Genomic DNA, 24620 nt, shown 5'->3' with positions numbered 1-24620 from the left:
AATAATCTTCCTTTATTATTCCACAAGTGTGTCATAATTGAAACACGTTCTATTCCATTTGTACGTGTTTCGATGTTTTCTTGAGTATTTTCATTGCTCAATAAATCTCATATTTCATTGTTGGATTATTTGATAAGTAATGTTAAATACAGTCATGAAGTGCTCAAACGCCGTATATTACTTTTGATAAAAAAAGTAGAGTCTACTATTAAAAAATTATTATTTTTATATGGGTCCTATATATACTCACTTATTTCATAACAAGTGTGCAGCTCTTATGTACTCTATGACTGTAAATATCATTTATGATTGGGACTATCAAGCACTAATAATAATAAAAAGATACTTTGATATTTTATTTTAAGCCGTGTTTAAATACTAAGAATATTTTAAAATATTTATAAATAGTAGTGAAATAGTTTGAAAATAATAGTGAAATAGTCTTAACTCAATAAAACATCTTAACTCAATAATAACATATTGCAGCATGAGGAGCTTATGGAGATCTTGTAAAACACCTCATTGTAACTAATACGATGGTGTTGTAAAAAAATGAAGCAATTTGCTAGATAAACTTTAAAAGTTGTTGGAATATGATTTTTTTATAATTATTTTTTGTTTTAGAATTTGTAAAAATTATATTAATTTTTGTATTTAAATAGTAATCATGTAATGATTAAATGATAAGTTGAAAATCTAAAATCGAAAGACTTTTGAGATTTAGAACTTATTCAGGAACACGATTGTTCTAAGGATCAAATATTTCATTTTCAAATATCACTCAAATACAAAACACTTTTTAATTTCAGATTTTTAACTTTTCCATCTAATAAGTACCTAATCATTAAAGAGAAATAATATTTGTAATCGTGAAATGTGCAAGGATCACATAATCACTTTAAAAAACTGAGTAAATATGAGACTACATGATAAAAAACTAAGTTTTTAATAATGAACCACACTATTTTTCAAAATGCTTGCACGGTGTTTGTGCATTTTACGACTGTATCTAGCATTACTCATCATTAAAACTTTCCCAGATATTCAAACAAAATATAAAAACTAATACAACTTTTTCAAATTTCAAAACAAAAATTATATTCAAACAAATTTTTAATTTTATAATATTTTTATTCAAAATTTTCATTCTCATTTTCCAAAATATAAGAAAACGTCTTAACTCAAATTATTTCATTACTATAAACAAATTATTTTACTAATACTAACCGTTATTTTGAGATATTCTTAATATCCAAAAAAATCCTTAGGAAAAAATTTTGAAATATAGACCAGGTCTCTTTTAGGCTTCGTTTGGTTCCTTGACTGGACTCAGTGTAATTTATCTTCAAATTGCTCTTAGCATCCAAACACACGGTTTATACCATTTGAATCTAGTTCAAAATTGAGTTCATTGTGGGGCCTGGTAACTGACAAATATTAATTGCACCTAACACAGTTTTTCATCTCCCTCATGGAGTCCACATGGCTGACGCCATGTTTATATATATATATATATATATATAAATATATAATCCATTATTTTTATCTTTTGGCCTGAAGGGATTGAGTGAATAAAGAAAAGGATGAGAAATGCAGCTTCAATTTGCATAACTTAAGGGCTGTTTTGTGGTGTGGAAGGAAAGAGCATCAAAAGTTACATAAATTAATGCTTAAGACCCACCTCCTTCATTCTCATGACATTTTACTGCAAAGTGAAGATTAGATTTCCCATCTCCCATAAAAGATTTGTACAATCTTTTTGATAAATGAACGGTGTTTTTGATAAATGATCATCTTCATTCAAAATATAATTAATGTACGTAAAAAGAGTTATAAAGATTGTTGTATATCTATCAAATTAAACATAGACTACAAGAGAGTAGTGATTATTCAAATCTCACTCACAACACAAAAAAGAAAAAGAAAAAGAAAAGGAAATTCTCCAAAATAGATAGCCAGAATTAAGTAGCAATTAATTAGGAAGATCAACATTGCCCATAAATGGACCTAGTTGGAGTTTTCTCGTACCAATGTTCTTCAACGTTGTTAGAATTTTCAACACGTCCACCTGCCTCCTCAATTTGTTCTAACATGATCTCTAGCATTGGGCATTCCTTAACTTTGATTGCTTCCAGCGATGGAAATACATCACGAATCTTCTTGGACTTTGGCACCCCCATCCCAGTCAATTTGGGCAGTTCCACCAGATTCAGTTTTTGTAAACTCCATTTTTTATCAGCATCCAAGACATTCGGCTCAAACAGTCTTTCTAAATCCTCACAAAATTTGAGATGGAGGATCTTAAGCTTTTCCGGGAATTGGGAAGAAAGAAAGACAAATTTAAGCAATGGGCAACAATCTAGATACATTTCTGTAAGATTTTTAAAGCCCCCGCCTGGTTGTATCCCGCTACATACATGCTTCAATTTGGGAAGGTTTGATGCCCACAAAATCTCCAGATTTCCCACCATTTTGGCTTCGGTTTCTTCTCCCAAAGATACTTTCTCAATTTCTGTGCACCTCTGTAGCCAACAACCTTTCATTGCATGCACATTTTCCACGCCAAGATCTGATAATCGTGTGATGAACTTATTTCCAATCAAAGATATATATGCAGCTTTCTGGAGTGCATCCTCAACCCCAGCAAGAAAAGAATCAAACCCAACAATTTCCAAATACTGGCGACACTCCCCAGGGAAAGATAGAGTGTTGAAGTAGATTCTTCTAAAGTTAGGATCAACTTTGTGCCAATGGATATCCCCAGCTTTGCCTTGCTCAGGGAAAATAGAAAAGTGAAATTTGGGCTCTAAGATGTAGCATTCATTCCAGTTTAGCTCCTTTGGCAAGTGCTTCATCTTCTGCAAGTCAAGAAAACCCTTTGGTAGATCCAGGTGCTTTAAATGAGTCAGCTCATTGATCTCGTTCGGAAATTTTTTGATTCCCGTCTCCCACAAATCAAGAACTTCTAAATTAGCAAGCGAATCCAAATGTTGAAGCTGCTCCAATTTCGAACAGCCTCTTAACTTGAGCTCCCGGAGATTGGTAAGATTTTTCAATGTTAGTAGAGATGTGATTCCTGTCCCTGACAGATCCAAAACCTCGAGCTTTTTAAGTTCTCCGAAACTTGGCTCTGATTGATTTGGGACTAAACAACCTCGAAGTGAAAGCTGAGTGAGGTTGGTGAGATTGGCAATGTAAGGTAGTGTAAGTCCTGTTCCTGAAAGGTTGAGAGAATGAAGGTTATTGAGCTTGGCCAGTGATGGTAGAGTTTTAATTTTGGTGTGTGAGAAATCAAGATGACGGATATGGCTCAGATGATCAAATGATTGATCTTCAATCTCAACCAGACTAGAAGCATTAGAAAGATGAAGCTCCTCAAGTCTTGTAACTCCTTCCATTTTTGGCAATTTATATAGTGGGCAATTCTTTAGAAAAAGCTGTCGAAGATTAACAAGGTTGGATATTTTTGGTAGACTTTCAAGTTTAGTGTTTGATAGGTTGAGATGACGGAGGCAAACCATGTTTTCAAAGGCATTTTCTGGGATTGTAACCAATTTGGAGGCATCAGAAAGATCAAGCAGCTCAAGATTTGGAAAGTTGCCAAAATCGAAAGGCAGACTTCTAATTTTAGTCATGGACAAATCAAGGATCTTGAGTTTCTCCAAAATAAAGGAAGGCAATATAGTTAACTTACAGTCGTGCAACAAGAGTCGAGTGAGATTTTCAAGGTTGCCAAGGTTGCAAAGGAATGGGAGTCTTTTAATCGAGGTATGAGAAAAATCAAGGAATTGGATTTTCTTAAGATGGGAAAAGGTTTTGTCTGTAATCTTTAGCAAAGATGTAGAACCAGAAAGATCAAGTACCTCGAGATTTGTATGTACTTTTAGATTTGGTAAGCTTTCCAGAAAAGGGCACCTCCTGAGGAGGAGCCAACGTAGTTGGCTCAGGTTGGAAAGAGAGGAAGGAAGCATTTTGATGGAGATTGCACAAAAGTTGAGGGTCCGAAGATTAGTCATTTCCTTAAAAAGATCGTCACTGATTTTTTCTAAGAAGTTAGCATCAGATATCTCCAGAACTGCCAGTGATTTCAAGTGTTGGATGTCATCAATCTTTCGCAATTGATCACAACCTCTGAGAATCAACACACAAAGCTCTTCCATTTTAGACAATAATGGAGGGAATGACCCGAATCTCGGATTGAAAATGGCAAGATTTTGGAGTCCCAGCTTCTCCTTGAAGTATAAATCTGGGTCTTCCCTGCATAGACGACTTCCATGAATGAGGAGAGTGGAAATATATTTATCTTCTTTTGTCGTTGTCTTTATCATATAATCTGAAGGTGCAAGTGTCCCTAATCCTTTCCAAATGCTTTCGTCAAGAACACGAGTCAATCCCAGGACTGATTTTTGCTCATATCCAACAAGACGACAATCAGGAATGGGAAGAACCAATTCTTCCATCATAACAAAATTATCTTCTTGCATTTTCAGCAACCCACATTCTATTAGTTTCATCAGCACACGATGCCCTTCTTCATATGTCTGCTTAATATGATCAGTAGAACCGAAATATCCTTCCAATATCCAACTGAATATCAACACATTGTAATCTATTGCATCATGTTTGCTTACGAATTCCCAGCTATGCCAATAGCAATTGACCAAAGTGTCGTTGCCTGGGGTACTCCAATATCCATGATCACTTCCATGCAACATGTGAATTGCAAAGCGCAGGAGCAAACTCATGCATTGATCTGCTTCCTCATAATTAGCTACTTCTTTCAGAGCATTTTCTAATTTTGAAAGCTCTAGATCATTTGCTCCTGATAGATTTAAGGCTTCTGCTACCAATTTGACTACTGCAATTGGCAAACCATTGCTCTTTTTGGCAAATTCCTTAATACTTGCTTCAAAGCTTTCTCGATTGGGAATTGAAGTTTTGAGAAGTTCCATAAATAGAGTCCCTGACTCTTTTTCCGACAAGGGCTCCATCTCAATGATCACTTCCCCATTCTTCAATATTATCTCCTCATTGCTCATTTTGTCCCTTCTTCTTGTGACTAAAAACTTGAGCTTTGATTCCTTTGGCAGTAGACTTTCCAATTCAGCCCTAGTTCTCTCTTCGTAAGTATCGACTGTAGTACTGTTATTGCAAATACCATCCATAATTACTAAAAGAAATGGTGTATTTGATCCTCCAGGTTTCTCATTTTCTGCCATCTCCTGAAGCTTCTCCTTTTCCATTTCCCTAAGCTTCTCAATTATCAGCTTCCTTTTCAACTCTTCCGTTTTCTTGCTTTCCATTTCCCTGAGCATCTTAGTTATCTCCAACACTTCCGATCTGTTGCTTTCTATTCCCCTGAGCTTCTTAATTATCTCGCTTTCCAACTCTTCCAATTTCTTAAGTTCCATTTTCTTGAGCATCTTAGTTATCTCCAACACTTCTGATTTCTTGCTTCCCATTTCCTCGAGTTTCTTAGTTATCTTCTCTACCAACTCTTCTGATTCCTTTCTAACATTGCTTTCTAGATAATCATCGGTACTTGCTTGTACGGACAATTGATGGGCAAGGACATCATAAAGGAACCTTCTCTCGTACTTTCTATTTATAGATATCCAAAGATCCCAATAAAAGCTACTCTCACAATTGATGATAAAATTATTGATCTGTCTAGCCATCCATGTTTTCCCTACTCCAGCATCCCCCACCAGGGTAATGGTTTGCACCTTTTTGTCCTCAAACTGCTTCATTATATTCTCGAACACTTTTTCTTGTTCTGCTTTACTCATCAAGGCAATCGAGGTTGATGCAATAATAACAATAAAAAAAAACAATATAAATTTAGGAGAAAAACACAGAGAAAAATATAAAACCACGAAAATTGCATGCGCGCCTAGCTCTCAGGGGAATATAAAGCCAATATGAGCCAGAAAACCTATCTTCCATCATTCATCTTGTGTTATGTAAATCATTAAAAATCTCCATCTAATTCTACATTGTAACTAAATTGTTGAAATTATACTTTCAAGGAACTATATATTATTTCTACAAATGGTTACTTTCTTCCTAATTAAGTTCTACTTCTTGGCTTAGAAAAAAAAGTTCTACTTCTTGAATGAGTTACTGCATAAGAAAAAGATAATTTATTCATTAATGAAGTATTTGCGACAAAAAGATCATTTGCAACGAGAAGGAATCAATTCTCGTAACAAATAATAAAGAAATATTATAACAAAAAATTGCCTCTTACTCATGAGTCACTCTAGTTATAACAAAATCATTCTATTTAGGAGATAAAAAAAGAAAAATTATATGCTCGGAATATTAGGTTAGACAACCTTAAAGTTATAAATGAAAACAAAATACTAATAGGTAACCGAAACAAGTGCCGATGAACTAAGCAAACTTGATATCCCACTTCAGTACCAAAAGGTTATCTCTACGTCGTCTTCGAGGATTGGGAGTTTTTAGGCTTAATTTGGATAGTGAGATATAATCAGATGATTTGTTAATAGTAATGAAATGATTTGAAAATAGTAGTAAAATGATTTGAGTTAATATGTTTTATAGAGTTTTGGGAAAGGAGAGAGAAAAAGTTGAATAAAAAAATTTAAAATATTATTAGAATATAATTTTTGTTTTAGCATTTGAAAATGTTGAATTATTTTTTTTGTTTTATTTGAAAGTTTGGTAAAATTATAATGATTGAATGAAAAAGTTAAAGATGTGAAACTGAGTGTTAGTATTTATAGTATTTGTATATTGAGATGAAATGAGATAAGTTATGAGGATTTTGATATCCAAACTCTTATAGCCTTTTTAGTATTTCACAATATTTATTTTTACGTACCCATATAATTTATGCGGATAATAATAAATACTATAAGAGTTGTTTCGCATATCTATTTTTCTCCTATTTTGGCTAACTATTCTTGAACTTTGACCATAAAATACTATTATTGTTTTAAACATATCTTAATCTATTTACATTCAACTATATCTTAATGAGACCCATAAAATAGTACTATTGACAGATCAACTCAAATCATCTGAAATCATCTCAGCATCCAAACCCAATCTTATGAGAATGTTTGGACATAGAGATGAGATAGAAAATTGTCAAAACTTATCATAATTTTATTCTCAAACATCACTCAAGTATAAAAAAACTTTTTAATTTCAAATCTTCAACTTTTTCATCTAATAATTATCCAAACATAAAAGCTAATACATTTTTTTACAAACTTCAAAACAAATTAAAAAAACCAATACAATTTTTACAAAAAAAAAATAATATTAAAAAACTCTATTCAAACAATTTTTTTAATTTTATAATATTTTTAATTAACTTTTTTTTTCTCTTATTTCTAAAAATCAAATAAAACATTTTAACTCAAATTATTTCACTAATATTTATATAATTGTAAAATACTCCAAATATCAAGATGACCCTAAGATTTCATTAAGATTCAAATTTTCAGTCAAATTATACAGCTCCTTCCATGAAACAAACCTTAGTTTCCATATCGTCCAAAATAAAAAATCTCAAAAACATTCAAGAGCAATTAGATCGGGACCTTTAAAAGTACTTCTCAATAAGAGATAAAAATATAAATAGTAATGCCCTAGAAATCTCAAATTTATTTATTTTTATAAAAAGAGTTGGCAGACTTACATGTTGAAAGTTTTTCTCCAAAAAAAAAATAAAAAATAAAAAAAATAAAAAAATTAGGTTTTGAGAAACAGAAAAGACCCTGATGGAATTATGGAAATATATATATATATATATAAAAGAGGAACTCGCAGGACTTCCATTCATTATATATATAATTTTTAATAAGCTTAAAAAAATATTTGAAAAAAAAAACCAAAAAACCAAAAAAACAAAAGAAAATTTGCCTACCAGTTTTATATACTTACAACTATTTTTTATAATTTTTATACAATTATAATTTTTAAAAATGATATTATTTTTATAAGTTATTTTATAAAAATATTCTTTATTTAATACATAGCTGGATAAAAATTATAAAAAATAATTATAATTGTATCATTTTCCATAAATAGAACTCATCGAGGAAAGAACTAAAATGGGCATAATTATAGCATTATTCTTAAAAGAATAATATCTCAAAACAGGAAAATGTTATTTATAGTTATAACTTTTACTCAAACAATAATTAATGCTAATGTGTTAGATATGAGAAGATTATGAAATTTGAAATTTAAAATTTAATTAAAAATAAAAGCCAATAAAATATTTGTAAAATTATAAATACATGTAGCATTACTTCTCAAAATATTAATATTCTATTATTTTATTTTTATTTTTGCTTTTATATGAATGTTTATTGTTTGTATTAAGATAGTTTTATATTTTAGTTTTGATTTATTTTTCATATTCGAATTTTTAAAGAGAAATGATATTTGTAATTTTAGAATGTATAAGTTCCATGCACACTTTTTAAAAAAATAAATAAATATAAAATTCACATAAAAAATTATTTTTAATAATAGAACTAATATTTTTTTTTTAAAAAAATGCACAAAACTTACATTTAAAGATTGTAGCTAGCTAGCATTACTATTTTTTAAAATCTTATTGAAGTTCGAATTGTTGAAATGATTTTTGCCTTGTTAACTATTTGTACGACGTGGCAATACATATGTATCGACAATGTTAGGATGACTATCAAATATGTACATCAAATATATACATTAGTACAAATGAGTTTTTGTTTTTCCTTTAATTATTTTTTAAATATCTTTAACCATTACAGGAAAAAAAAATATAAATTCACTAATGGTCAATTCCTTAACCATTAATATATATATATATATATATATATATGAGTGAGCATATTTGATAATCCTACTGTCATTTTCCTATATGCTTTCAAGCAACTCTCATTAAACAAAATCTATAAAGAAAAGATACACACTTTGATTTAACCAAAACACATCATGAATCAATACTTGTGAGAGACATAAGCAACAATGGAAAATAGATTAAAGACAATCAACCAAAACCAAAACAACTATTCTGAATGTTGAGAGCAAATACTGTATTCAATCATATATCCAAAACAACGTTTTGAATACCGTACCAGTTAAGTTACTGGAACAAAATATTTCGATATCGGTACCGTTTCGTGTATTGTTTCGAAATAGTCAATATATGAATAAATTATATATATAAATATATATAAATTATATTCTAAAATAATAGTCTATATATGAATAAATTATATATAAATACACACACACACATATATATATATATATAAATTATAAATAGTCTGATCTGAATTGGAGGTAAAAATGGAAAATAGCATAAAGACAAGCAACCAAAACCAAGACAACTATATATTCTAATATGTACCGAGAGCAAACACTATTTCAATCATATTTGCAAAAACCTTGATGCAATTTTTTTATTTTTTATTTATTTATTTTTTAATTTGAGGATTTAGACTCAAAAAATGAATGAATCCTATAAAATTTATAGAACATTTATTGTTGTTAGGCAGATTTACAAGAATAACAATATATGTTATGTGATCCGTGCCTATTTATATAGGTATTTTATATATAATGTGTGGTGTAAAGATATTGAATAGAAGTTTTCTTATAGTAAATATCAGAAAACTTACATGGGAGAGGATTATATCTGAACGTCGGCATTTGTACGAACGACGAGTAGTTTTGTATTAATGGGAGCCGGCAGGCGATAACAGGTTATCTTAGGTTCTCCTCTTTAAATAGGCAATATAAGCATCTACATTAGATCTGAAAATATGAAGAGTACCCATGATGCAAACAATCTTAACACTCAAGACTAATTTACCTTTACAATTGCCACGCCTTTAAGGAACTCATGTAGAGCCCATCCCTTTGGAATTATGCTTTTTCGGGACCATACATGCAGCTTTTTAACTCCAAAATAGAAACTAATAAGCTCTACAATTCAAAAATAAACGAAAATTTTGATTTTTTAATATGAGATTAAGGGCTCGTTTGGTAACACTTTAATATAAACAATTTTTAATTTTTAATTTTTTCATCTATTCATTACATAATTGTTAGAACTTTTCTAAACTTCAAAGTTTCAAACAAAATATAAAAAATTATACAACTTTTTTAAATTTCTTAAAAAACTATATGACAATATTTTAATTTTATAATATTTTTATTCAATATTTTCTACCGACCTTCTCAAAACCCCAACCATTGTTGTAGGCCCGTCCCTATAATAATACCAAAATAGAAACTAATAAGCTATACAATTCAAAATAAAGGAAAATTATGTTTTTTTAATCTGTGGTTGTTTATAAGAAAACCAAATATTATAGGACCAGAATAAGCAGAAAAGAAGCATTAATTAATCGGACAAGCAACGAATCAACCAACACGAAGAAAGTTCAAGGGAATGCCTTCTGCTCAAAGAAACTAGAAAGTGTTCCAACAGAAAGAATGATGTGAAATGTTTTAAGTTTTATTTAAAACGATTCATCTGACTTTCTAAGATGAAAAACTTCTGATCAAGTTTTTGTATTTAGGATTGGTTAATGAGAAATGTTTTACTCGTAAAAAGATTTTATAAAAATAAATTTATAAATTGACATGATTTGATATAGTACTTTAAATTATAAAATTAATTTTATTATAAAATAGATATATCATAATATATAAAACTATGCTGTTAATGAATTTATTTTTGTGGGATTTATATATATATATATATATATAATTGTAGGACTTTTATATATATAATGGCTAAAACTTGTCCGAGTGAACTTTCCTTTTTTTATTTTTTTGCCACTTTTGCTTTATTTATAGGGCTTTTTGTCTTTTCTCACAACTGGCAAAAGCTTATCTAACCCATTAAATTTTTTTTAATCATTTTTTGTCAACTTTCGTACCCTTTACTACTTGGTTTCTTTTTGGACAAAATGATTTTTTTTTCCCCCCAATTTTTTTGAGATAAAAAAAGAAAAGCACCAGAAGTTTCATTTCAGGGGCCTCCTTCCATATGATGGGGCTTAGGTAGTGGCCTAAGGCCTTGCCCTTGGGCCGTCCTGGTTATTATCTTCGTGATTATTGGTCGACAGTTTCTGTTCAATCATGAGTGGTTGGTTTTCCCAAGGCCTGGTCTTGTTCGATAAATCTCGTCTTCCGTCGTTGGATTCTTTGGAGCTAGTTCTCTTCATTGGGCCGTGTCCACCAAGCAGTAATAAGTATGGAAAAAAAAAAAAATACTTTTTAATATTTATTTCTAAGCAAGCTTTATATTAATAATGAACCCATATATATAGTAAGAGAAATGCTAGATGCAGTCGGCACATGTAAGCGGGATGTAAACGGTTGTACGGAATGAATTGGTATGTTAATTCATACCAATATTAATTCACTTTTTTCAAAGCGACTGCACGCCGCTTGCACAACTACGACTGCAAATATCATTTCTCATATAGTAATTGGTATGTTAATTTACACTCTTTAGATTTTGAGATCAGATGAGATGATTTTAGATAAAAGATAAAAGTTGAATAAAATATTATTAGAATATTATTTTCAAATATTATTATTATTTTGAGATTTGAAAATGTTGAATTGTTTATTATATTTTGTATGAGAATTTGAAAAAGTTGTAATGATGAAATGAGATGAAATGAAACACTCTGAATCCAAACGAGCTTATAATTGGCAAAAATATTAACATTTAGTTTTTATTTATTTTTGTCTATAAGGGATGGTATCCCGCAATTTTATTACTTATTGTGGCTGATGGCACAAGCCCCATGTTTCCAAAATGAAGATCATGAATTCGATCCCCTCTTTCAATGTATATATATATATATAAAAGAGAAATACTGTGCTTATATTCAGATATAAATAGAGAAAATAGAAAATTGTCTTCTATGTAAATTCTGATTTTTTAGTTTTTATTTGATAAGAGGAAAATGTAAGCTCAAACTTGAAATTAAGTACTTCTTCTAGGTAAACATTGACACCAAGTGGACGTTGGGCATTTGGTCGGGAGTGTATATTTTAAGTTTAGAAAGAGAAGTTCTGACTTCTCTCTAGGAAAACAAATCTCTCCATTCACTTTCGCCGGAGAGGAAGGTGTGAGTTTCGGCTCCACCTTCTTCTCTATCTCGCTTTCATTTTCCGTTCCTTTTCTACTACCTATATGTGAATATGCTTATATGGTAGTGTTTCTCTACTGGTTCGGATTTTCTCAGATCTGTAGCTTTTTGGCCATGAACAGTCGACACGCGCCCCACCATCACGTTCGCTTTCCGCCGATCTATTGGAACGACGCGGAACCGCGCCCAAAATGTCAGCGCGTAGACCTCACGTGCGGCTTGTTTCCGCGCGTGTCACTCACGTGTCGTTGCGCTCCGACAGCTTCGCCGGCTACACGCGCCATACCAGCAGACTCGCCACCCTCCGATCCTTCAGATCGGCATGACCCCTCTTCTTTTCCTCTGGTGGGTGGCCCTCACGCGCCACTCTAGAGGCGCATTTTAGCTTTTCGGCCACTGCATATCGGCCCTTCCGATACCAGTCTATCCGGATTTTCACTTTCCCTAACCGGTGATCTTGTGAAAGAGACTAAGGACCTCACTAACAAATACTTCAAGGCTTTCAACTACAGCGCTTCCGCTTGCACCGCCTTCGGCGGTGGCTTACATTTAAATCGTCTTTTAAGACGATACCGTCTTTGTAGGGTTTGGGTAGAGACTAAGAAATTAGTTTCAGAACCCATTTTTTTCTTTTTTTTTTTTCACCTCGTTTGTATTTTGGTTGTTTGCTTTGGGGAATTTGTTGGGGAACCCCACCCTCTCTAACTTGTATCATCTCTTTCTTTAATAAAATATGCTTGCTTAGAAAAAAAGAAAAGAAAAGTACTTCTTCTAGGTATCGAGGTGACTTTTATTTGATAGAGGAATATCAAGTAACCAATCAATATCAAGTAAGCAGTCTAAAATGGTTGGACCTCACACTTCAAATTAATTAATTTCTTTGGGATATTGAGATGGCTCTCCCATCACTCTTGTTCAAAATTTTCAACTATTACGGAGAGTACTTGTCTCGTTTGGTTATACAGTTCATATGAGATGAAATGAGATATTTTGTTGAAAGTTGAATAAAATATTGTTATAATATAATTTTTTAATATTAATTTTGTTTTTAAATTTGAAAAAGTTAAATTATTTCTTATATTTTGTATAGAAATTTAAAAAAATTGTAATAATAAGATGAGATGAAATGAGATAGTTTGGTATTTGGTAACCAAACCAGGCCCATTGCCTAAGGTTTAGATCGATAAAAATATGTTGTACACATTCTTGAGGATCAGGCGAAGTGTCCTTACAATAAGGATAGTACCTTGGTCAGATTCTTGAGGAAGGAGACAAATGATATTTACATGCAGTCCGAAGGTGTGCAGATCGCATGTACTTCATTTAAAATAGGTGATAAATTTGAAATTTAAATGATTTTTTTTAAGAGAATGTATAAATTTGCATATTCTAAAACTATATCTAACATTATCCGAATATGAAATATGCCCCATTGCATTTTGAAGCCATGAGATGGGCTTTAGTTTATTAGACTATAAATTAACAAAAATTTTATGTGCTGTCAATTTTGTGTATTCTTTTGCACACTCCATTAATGGGATTGATTGAGTATTAAAAAAAATTGATGCAGCAAATCATATAAGTGAAGTGTACAAGGAATATGCAAAAGTGACTATATGTAACATTACTTATAAATTAAAGGGTTTATCAATACTTATTTCGTTCTCTTTTACTAGATTTTCAATTGAATTTTGCAACAATTGTTTTTTTAAAGATGGTGTGTTGGATGTTTTTCAAACTTGAAACTTGCCAGGCGATTATAATTGTCATGGGTGCCCTTTTTTTCATCTTTTGATTTTGTTTCTAGTTTTGTTGTTTTTTTTTAATTTGAAAGAAAAAGAATATTTAAATGATATATATAAAAATAAAAGCTAATGTATGCTGTATTATCAAATATCTTAACAAAAATGGAAAATGCAAGTTTTGATGAGCTATTTTGGATTAGAACTTCAAAAATCTATTGTGAATGCTCTGATCGTTGGTGTGATACCTATTTGATAAGTGATAAGGGTAGGTCCTTTTGGAGCAGGCCATGTGGCTTAGACGCATGGGCCAGATTTATATTTTAGTGGATGATTTTGGGCGATGATCATGGTGAGCAAATATACTGAAAAGCCCAATTAAGTGTTATTGGATAATTTTGAATAGGCCACAGGCCCAAAATCTATTATGGTGGATTAATGACTTTTATTAGGTCCAATAATTAGATTTGAGCCCATTTATAATATATGGACCAAGTAGATACTATTTAATTGGTAGTTGGCACAAGAATTATTGTACAAGTCTAGAAGTATTTATTGGACGAGTTGGGCTCATTTTGAAATTTTAGATCGGTTGCGTTAAGTGAGTTGACCAGGAAATTATAGACAAGACCTAGAATTTAGTCGGAATCCTAAAATGACACTACCCATTTGTTAAAACCCAAAATAGGACTCAATAGAAAACCCTAGAATCCATGAAAGGCCAAACCTGTGTGCTTGACAAACACATTACCTATATGACCCAACTCCCAAACCTGCATGTGTATAAAGCCCACACCATGCATTGTACTTCTTCATTCTTAGTTCTCAAGAAACTCTAGGGTTTCCATCTGAATATCCCAAGCCATAGCGCCTCATCTCAAGTCATTGCCTTCCTCTATTTCTGCTCAAGCTTGCAAACACCCATACCCAATACCACATAAAATCACATAGACCTGCATGGTTGAACAACATGCACGTAGGAATTGGTTGCATCTAGGGTTTCCACCATCATGATTGTCCGTTGCAGCCCCCTTTGTCATGCGCCTCATGCCAACTAGCAACCTCCCAATATCTCCTTGCACAACCATGCATGATTGCTACACGAAGACACCCATGAAACAACTCAGTTTAGCGCTTCCCCTCAGTTTTACATTCCCTCCACCTGCAACCACGTGCTGCCTATCACTAAAAGAGGAAGCTAGCTCCACCAAAAGTGTCATTGATGAAGAACCTAGGGTTTGGAAGATGAAGAAGCTTCGGGAAAGTAGTGGGTCGCGTGGAAGTGAAGACTTCAGTTCTGTGGGCTTGTGTCACTCTTTCTTAACTAGTTACCTCAAGTTGTCTGAAATAGGGCTTTGGATCTGTCTCTACATCTTGAATATCTGAAATAAGATATGGAACTCAATATTGATCTGAAATTGGAAGGGGTGTTCCACAACTTCAATTGATACTGTTACAAAGTTGGTATAAGAGAGACACTGATCTTTGTACTGAGGAATACACGCCATGGCAAAAGATAGACGATTAAATCAACATCAAGATGGGCTGCATGCCCTATAGAAATCCACAGAATAGCACTATCAAAATTAAGAGATTGAGATGTTGGCCCTTAAAAGGAAAAATGATTCCATAGTACAACAACTAGCAGCGTAAATAATAAAGGTATAGAAAAAGAATCAGAACAGCTTCCAAGGAGAATCCTCTACAGGCGCTCTAGGGAGGAATGGAGCTGTCAATTAGCATAGAATGGGAGAAGTGCAAGCTAGTACATTGCGCTTGGAGTTTCCCACCTTCCAGAGTAAAGACCCAATAGGTTGGATTTATAAGGTAAATCATTTATTTTCCTTTCATAATACTTTGCCACCTTATCGCATTAAATTAGCTTCATTCTAGTTGTAGGGCAGAGCCTTGATTTGGTTCCAAGACTTGAAGGATTTGGTCAACTCAAGGAGTGGGACTCTTTTATCAAGGTATTGTTGGTGAGGTTTGGGCCAAATGCCTATGATGACCTTGTGGAAACCCTAGTTACAAGGCTGAGGCACCAAAGTTCTATAGAAGATTACAAGGCTAGATTTGAAACCATGCCTAATAGGTTGAGATGACCTTCTAATACTTATAAGTTGAGTTGTTTTCTCGGTGGATTGAGAGATTACATAAGACTACTTGTTAGAATGTTTAATCCACCCAACTTAATATCTGTATATAGCCTAGCAAAAATTCAAGAAAGAAATTTAAACCTACCCAAGAGAACTCCCAAGTTTAGTGCTTCTTATTCATCTGATCCAGGGATACTCAAGAGACCCAACCCTACTCTTGTGGAGTCCAGTAAAAATGTGAGAAAATCATCTCTAGCAATCCGAAAGATTAATCAGGCCCAAATGAAAGAAATAAGAGAAAATGGTCTTTCTATTACTGTGATGCAAAATGTAACCTAGGGCTTAAATACCAGAACCCAAAATTATACTTGTTAGAGTACTTGCTTGAGAAAGAAGGAAGTTGGGACCAAGAGGAAATAAATGCTGCGAGTGAGGGAGAAAGAGATGGGGTAGATTTGAATGTTATTCAAGGGAATTCTAAAACCTCATTACATGTATTAATAGAGTCTCTTAACCCAAAAGCCACGAGGATTAAAGGGAAAATGGGTACTCAGTGGGTAACCCATTCTTGCAGATACATGGTCTACTCATAACTTTTAGGGCTAGCAGTTGTGAACATAGCCAAGTTGCCCTTAGATTATACTAAGAAAATAAAAGTCAAAGTTGCCTGTGGTGAGTTGATCCCTAGTGAGGGAAGATGTAATGGGATTGGGGTTAAAATTCAAGGAATCACATTTTATGTGGAAGCACATATATTGGTGATTGCATGGTATGATATGGTTCTCGGCATTCAATGGCTTAGGGAGTTGGGGTCCATTTTATGGAATTCCTAGAAACTCACTATGAAGTTCACCTATGGTGGAGAAACAGTGGAACTACAGGGTCTAGCTACAACTCAAATGATTGAAGAGGATGTCATCCACAAATTTAATAAACTAGAAAAAGAGGGGTAACCTTGAAAGTCTGAAGAGGGAGAGATGACCAAAGAACAAAGGGCTGGAAGAGACCCTCCGACAGCAGTACAAACATTATTAAAGGAGTACTTAGATGTGTTAAGTGAGCCTAAGGGATTGAACAACAAGGTAGGGTTTGGAAGATGAAGAAGCTTCGAGATAGTAGAGGGTTGTGGAAGTGAAGAACTCAATTCCGTGGGCTCGTGTCTCTTGCTTAACTAGTTACCTTAGGTTGTATCCAATTGCTTAGGTCTTCTGGAATGGGCATTTTATATTCCTTACTAGTTAGTTTGGTTTGGTGGGCCGTGGGCAGTGTTTTAGACCTGAGCCCGAGACAACGAGTCTATTATCCTTTATTTTTATTGTGTAAGTTGGCCCATGGCTAGTGTTAGTTTCTTACTTGTTAGTTTACTTAGGCCTAGGGCCCATAGAAGAGGAATTCAGTTACGGGAGGCTGACAGTAAGTATACTGCTAGTGGAACATTGTAATGGTATCTAGAAAGTAGTAGAATTCTCTTATTTCAACTCTTACCCTTCTTCTTCCTCCTAGAGGTGCTTCCCTTGAACCTAGCTTTTCATTATGATTTTCCTGTTAACTTGGGTGTGTTACATAAAGAAAAAGCACCATGAAGAGGTTGAACCACCCTACATGACGGATCCAATACCAAGCCGAAAGACTCAAGATTCCCCTGTTTTTCTACATTCAAAATAGAGCACCCATAGTCCACTATTGCACCACCCTTAAGGTCCTGCTTTCATGCCGAGACCACCATAGTTAACCTCCCACCGCCATGCCCAACTACTGCCATGCAAGCCCAACATGACCCATGCCGAGACTGGTTGAGACAAATGTGATAACAACACCAAAAGCCCCTCATCCTCTCGATTTGCACAACAAGACAAACATCGGCCACCAACGACTACTCAACCACACCCGGCCAAAGACCACCCACCAACATACTACCCATCTGTTATGTTATCTCCTGGCATCTCTCCCCCTCCCTTGCACATGTTATGGGTTTTTTTACATTTTTCTTCCCAAACATCACTAAATACAAATAGTTTTTAATTCTTAAATTTTTAATCCTTTGATTATCTAATCATTAAACTTTTTCAAAGTTTCAAATAAAACACAAAAAACCATACAACTGTTTCAAATTTGTTAAAGAAAAAAAAAATTAATATTATTTTAACATTATAATATTTTTATTCAATATTTTCTCTCAACTTTCTCAAACCCCAATCATTGTTGTAGATCGACCCCTATAATAATACCAAAATAACTAAGGAATAAGTCCTAACAAAAACCCAATATTTTCGCTACAAGAAAAATGATTAGTTGTGGTTAGTTATTTACTGTAAAAATGATTAATTTTATTTATCAAAATGATTTTCGTCTCAAATAACTAATCAAAAATACTCTTTTTTTTTTTTGTAGAATTTATACAAAAAAAAAAATATAACAATAATATCCTACACTAGCTATATATATATATACTAGTAAAGCAGCACGTGTGATTCATTTGTGCCCAGTTGATATTTTTCTTAAGTTTCACAACTTTAAAATTTTTTAGTTTAGCTATAAACGGACAGGGTTTCATCTATATTTTAACAATTTTTTTTCTATTCATAATAAACATTATATATACTGTTTGCAAAAACAGAACTCTCATAAACATAATTACAACTATATATGAGTACTTTGTACTTATATACTATAACAGTCGAAAGTTTAAAAAGAAAGGTCTGGAAACTCATTCTACTGTTCCTGGGACGTTATTAACAGAAAAATTGGTACGCTGCTCAATTAGAGGAGAAGAAAGAAGAGCTACGTCGAAAAAAGAGACAAAGGTATGCCAAGCTAAAAGAATGCAGAAATAAGTAAAAACAAACAAATAATATGCTAGAGGGATTTCAACATAATGTATCTTATAATTCAAACGATGATTAAATTATTTGTACAAGAGAAACTGGATCTTCTTTGAATATTAACACTTCTGATAATATTATATATAGGATCCAGAATAGAAACTTCCAACTCTAGCAGTATTCTAAAAACTTCAACAGTTGGTACCTGTTTTAGATGAATATTAGAAATTGTAATTTTGGAGGCAAACCACTTACCCTCTGTGTTTTTGTGCCAATATTGTGGAGCAAGAAAATTTTATCATGAACCAAACGACTTTTGTTGTGCTGATAGGACAATAGCGTTAAGCTGTAATCAACTTTCAGACGAGCTTTGTCAATTATTCACTTCTAATTTAGCTGAGTCTGAAATTTTTTGTATATATGCACGCACATACAATAATAAATTCGCTTTCACATCATTTGAAGTTAAATTCGATAGAGAATTGTGTAGACGAAGCAGAGGGATCTACACGTTTAGAGGTCAAGGACAGATGTATCATTATATTGAGGATTTAGTCCTTGAAGATGGGCATCCTTCATATTTACAATTATATTTCTTCGATATAGAGCATGAATTAGAAAATCGTATCCATGATGCAGAAAGATTAGATCCTTCTATCATTGCTTAGTTAATGGATAAACTTGAGGTTAATCCATACTGTCGTTTATTTAGAACCCTCAGCAACATTTCAAGTCTTGAAAATCATACAATTCATATAAGATCAGATGTTGATTTAGACCAACGTGTTTACAATGCTCCGCCGGGTACACTGTGGGTTTTATTTTTCTACTGTTGCCTGTCGTGGGTAGATTTGCTCTTTTTTTTTATTATTATTATTTTTTTATATTTTATGGAGTTTGGGACTGAGGCTCTTGTATATGTGAAATGAAGTTTCTTATTTCATTCTAATCTTTTCATTTTTTTGTGGATATTTATTTTATTTTACTTATTTATTTATTTTTGCCTTGGTTGTTTTGTGAAAAAATTTATGGGTTTCGTTTTGAAATGTTTGTTTTTCAGACCTGGACGTAGATCTACCTTGAAGAACTTGTAATCTCTTATCTCTTATCTCTCTATTGAGGCACTTCGTGTATATGGGTATCATTGTTTTGGTGATTTCATGTTTATCCTATGAATCTGAAAGGTTGGGATTTTAACTTCGAAAAGTTCAGGTATTTTTTTTTGGTTCCGATATCATTGTGTGATGTTCTTCCATTTTTTCCCTTTTTTGGTTTTTGTTTGGTTCTTTTGTTTGTATGGAAGTGAACCAGTTTTTGGTTCCTCTGTTTGTAAATATTTTTCTTCTCCTGAAATGATCCGAAAGCTTGTGAAAGAAAGTTTGTGTATATGGGTATGCAACTCCCCAGAAGCTCTATGGCTCTCTATGCATGCCTCTCAAATCTCCTTTTTTTCTATGTCACTTTCAGATCTTTGCCCAAACAAGTCATCTTTCTTTCATTTCATGACTTCTGCAAAAGTTGTTTTCGAGGGAGTAGTTGAAGGTGTAGTCATCGTAGTTGTAGGTGAAGCTGTTGTTGTTCTCTTTGGTTTAGTCCTGTTTGAAAAGGTGGCGTGGTCATGAAGAAAGGGAAGGGCACCATCGCTCTATGTTCATGCATGCAGACGGTGTTGTATGGTTATCTACACTGCTGGTGTTGTATATTTGTAGCCAGTTGATGAACAATATCGGCGGTAGTCAATTTCGTTATGACAAAGTTTTGAGCGGCGGTGTGGCCACTCTGCGGTGTGGCCATTCCTTGGTTTTGATCTTGAAAATATTTTCCTCTGTTTTATCTTTCTTGGTTGGGCAGCTGGGGTATATATAGTGGATTAGGCGGTGGATTGGTCTGAGTAGAAAACACTGGGAAGACAAAGAAGTGAATAGAAGACACTGGAAGAAGATAAGTTCAGTTCAAAAACTGATTGAGACAAAATACGAAGGCAGTGGAAGGGTTTGATCTGCTAGAAAGTGAGTGAAGCGGTGATTCAAACGTGGGCTAATGTTCCAGAAATTGAAGAAGGCGGTGGTAAGTAGAGATAAGTTCATAAATGTAAAAGGATAAAATACTATAGATTGATGTTCTAGAAAATTGAAGAGTGACAAAACTGGAAAATTGAAATAAAAGAGAATTGAACCAGACAAACAAGGGTAAAAGTGGAAAGAAAAGTGACAAACAGGGGTAAAATTGGCAGAAAGAGTTATACAACTCCTGTCTGCTTATTGTCGCTTATTAATATAAAGATATATATATATATATATATATATATATATATGTTTTTCTTGAGCTGTCAAAGTATCAAGAAAATGACCAATACGAAGACATGGAATATTATAAAGGCCTCGATCACCTTTCCAATTTTCATGATTTCTTTGCCCAACATGAGTTCCTTAAATATTACTTGAGTCACATGATAAGTACATCTGTGGTTGTTTATAAGAAAAACAAATATTATAGGACTAGAATAAGCAGAAAAGAAGCAGCAATTCATCGGACAAGCAACGAATCAACCAACACAAAGAATGTTCAAGGGAATGCCTTCTACTCAAAGAAACTAGAAAGTGTTCCAACAGAAAGATGTGAAATGTTCAAGCTTTATTTAAAATGATTCATTTGACTTTCTAAAAGAAAAACTTCTGATCAGGCTTTTGTATTTTGGATAGGTTAATGAGAAATGTTTTAGTTACAAAGAGATTTCATAAAAATAAATTTATAAATTGATATGATTTGATATAGTACGTTATATTGTAAAATTAAATTTATTATAAAGTAGATCTAATGTAATATATCAAACTATGTTGTTGGTGAATTTATTTTTGTGAAATTTTAGTTTTTGTTTATATAGAATTGTAAGACATTTCTAGATTAATATATTCTTCTTATTACCCGGTTAATTCGGTTATTACCCGGGCTAGAAATCGGATGAATCCTAGTTTTTGAAACTTGGAAATCTGGGTTCTGGATTGTGGCCCCCCTTTTTTTTAACAAAAACTTATATGTTATTAATTTTTTTTAAAAAAATAGTGTTGAAAAACATTTTTTTATTTAAAAGCCTATATTTTATTACGATTTTTTCAAGAAAAATGCAGAAAACTGAAACTATATGAAAATGAAAAACTAAATTGATGTAAAAAATAGATAACTAATTAAATTTTTAACTAAATGCAAAAAAATAAAAATAAAAAAATCAATATTCATCATGTATAATTCATGCAATATACACGATGCAATCCACTACATATTATATTGTTTGAACTAATTTGTTAAGAATATTATAAAATACATATATTGTTTTAATCAAACTTCAATACACAACAAATTGTCTGCAAATAAACCAGAAAATTTTCCATCAATTAGCTCTTCTTTCATCAGTGTCACAGGATAGTGGTTTTGAGAGGCTCTCAACTGGTCTGAGGAGGGGCACCTTTGGGTACACTTGGGCGCTTTGGACCTCTTCCCACTTTGACGTGGATGGCTCATCTTGTACACATAGTTTCTGTTAATGCAAAATAACAGATCTATAGTTAATATACCCTTCAATACTGCTATGAGCATTCCATACCCAATAGATTCACCATTAATATGGTTAAAAAAAAAATTAAGAAGAAGAAGAAGAAGACAAAAACAGGTACCTCAGCAGATTCCAACTCGGGTTCTTCCCCTTCTTCTTCATGTCCTGGTAAATAGTCAATAGGAACATGGCAGTACTTGAGTTTAGTAAAGTAAAGAAAACACTGTATGCCAAAATCAATTTCAAAAGAGAAAAACAACATACTCTTAGACAAAATGATGAGTAAAGTAAAGTTTTCAACATAAATATCTTACAAAATGATCGCAGAACAACATACAAATAACTGTAACAGTTAGGGGATTATTATTTTTCTTGAGTCCATTTCTACTGGGTAATGTTTAGGCATGTAATCATTGACAATCAGCCTCTCGTCCCCGCCAGCATAACCCAAGAGATTCTTATGCCTCGCCCTTTCAAGAATTTCAACTTCCACAACAAACTCATCCACACCAAATCTTGCTTACATACAATTTATTGCTTTAGAAATATAAATGGATTTACTAGATCATAGAGCTTGAAGGATTAATGCATATACATGCAGCATATAGGTCACAGTCTCAAATCCTGCCAAGACAAAATAGAAGAATTAATAATTACAAGTTTACAAACATCCATAGTTAATATCAATAGCTAGAGCTAGTTTACCAAGGGGAGACAAAAGGTTCTAGATTTTTTAGCATAAATGGGTAGGAAGACTTACAGCAGTCTCGGTTGAAGATAAAACTAGATGATCATCTAAAAAAATATTAAAAATTGAGTTAGACAAATATTAAAAAGAATATTTCAAGTTTCAAATTTACCTTCTAGGTCCATTGACTGTATGTATTCTTCCAACTCCCGTATGTTGACTAGTTTAGTCCTTAATCAATTTTGGGTGCAAATACGGGCTTCGACAGTTTCAAGAGACAATGAACTCTTAAAGGATCTAATATGCGTCCTCCAGTATTGAATGCGGACTCCAAGGTTACAGTGAAAATGTGGGTGGTTAACACATCACGTACTACCTCAGTAAGGACAAGATAATTGGCGGCATTAACTCTCCACCAATCTAAGATATCAAAACCGAGCGAGTCTTTTACACACGCCTCAAACAAATATCTTTCTAGCTCCTATCTAAACTCCATAACACCTTTCTCCTCAAGGTATTTGGTGAACATGATCCGAAATTTAGACAAAGGCGGTGCTCGTTTATTACCAATATTTGTATTAGTAATGCTTGGCCTAGCCACATTAGAACTCCCTCACTAGCTACACGAAATGTGTTATACTGCTCGATCAAGCTTCCTAAAAGGAGTTTAACCATGTCCTCTATCGTAACCGCCAACTCATGCCTTTTGCACTTTTGCAACCAAAATTTTATTACCATCATTTTATATCGTGGATCAAGTACAAAAACAACATATATAATCAAGTTGAACCTATTTGTGCTATCACAATACTTGTTATACTTGCTTCTCATATTTATACCCATAGTACTAGTAATAATATCATTACTCAAGCACATATCATTTGATGCATATTCAATTATGCAAAGTTGCTCAAAATATACATTAGCCGTCACATACAAAGAATCAGAAATGTTTAATGTAACGTCATAAAAAATTTTCAGTAACTCTATAAAAATTTGTGCATTTTTTCAATCATTACTAGTTGGGGTTCACGAATTGTTTATCCACAAACACATTGTTCAAATGCTTGTTTATGTTTTTAATGGTACTCAGCATCAAATATGTGGAGTTCTATCTAGTAGGAATATCCAAGCAAATTATCCTTCTACTGATTTTTTCCTATACCGCACAAACCTTGAACTTGGTAAATCTTGATGACGAGGATTTCACATACCTGACATCATCCCTGATCTTTGTTACAAATTCATAAACATCATTTAAGCTGTCCATAATAATCAGATTTAATATATGGGCAGCAGACTGCATGTGAAGAAAATCACCACCCAATATATTATAATTATTGTCTTCTATTCTCCTCCTCATGTAGTTAATAACAATATCATTTGAGGCATTATCAACTGTGATGGTCAAAATTTTAGCAATAATCCATTCATGCAATACAATCCCATGTCTAACACTCTCCCAATAGTTTTATCCCTATGGTCAAGAATTTGGCAAAATTTAATTATTATTTTTATGCAACCTCCAATTGTAATCAATAAAATGTGCGGTAATGCTCATGTAGTTCATATT

The 24620-nt window shown here is 32.8% G+C and overlaps 1 protein-coding gene across 1 annotated transcript; it reads right to left on the bottom strand.

Moving 5' to 3' along the window:
- Positions 1-1985: 1985 nt before the first annotated feature.
- Positions 1986-5789, bottom strand: LOC122289305 (putative disease resistance protein At4g19050). The gene has a single exon (XM_043096293.1). The coding sequence runs from the start codon at positions 5787-5789 to the stop codon at positions 1986-1988; it is 3804 nt and encodes a 1267-aa protein (XP_042952227.1).
- Positions 5790-24620: the final 18831 nt, after the last annotated feature.

This window comes from Carya illinoinensis, chromosome 12 (assembly GCF_018687715.1).
Source record: "Carya illinoinensis cultivar Pawnee chromosome 12, C.illinoinensisPawnee_v1, whole genome shotgun sequence".
NCBI lineage: Eukaryota > Viridiplantae > Streptophyta > Magnoliopsida > Fagales > Juglandaceae > Carya > Carya illinoinensis.
Note: the sequence above shows the minus strand (reverse complement) of the source record. Positions and strands in the feature narration are given on the sequence as shown.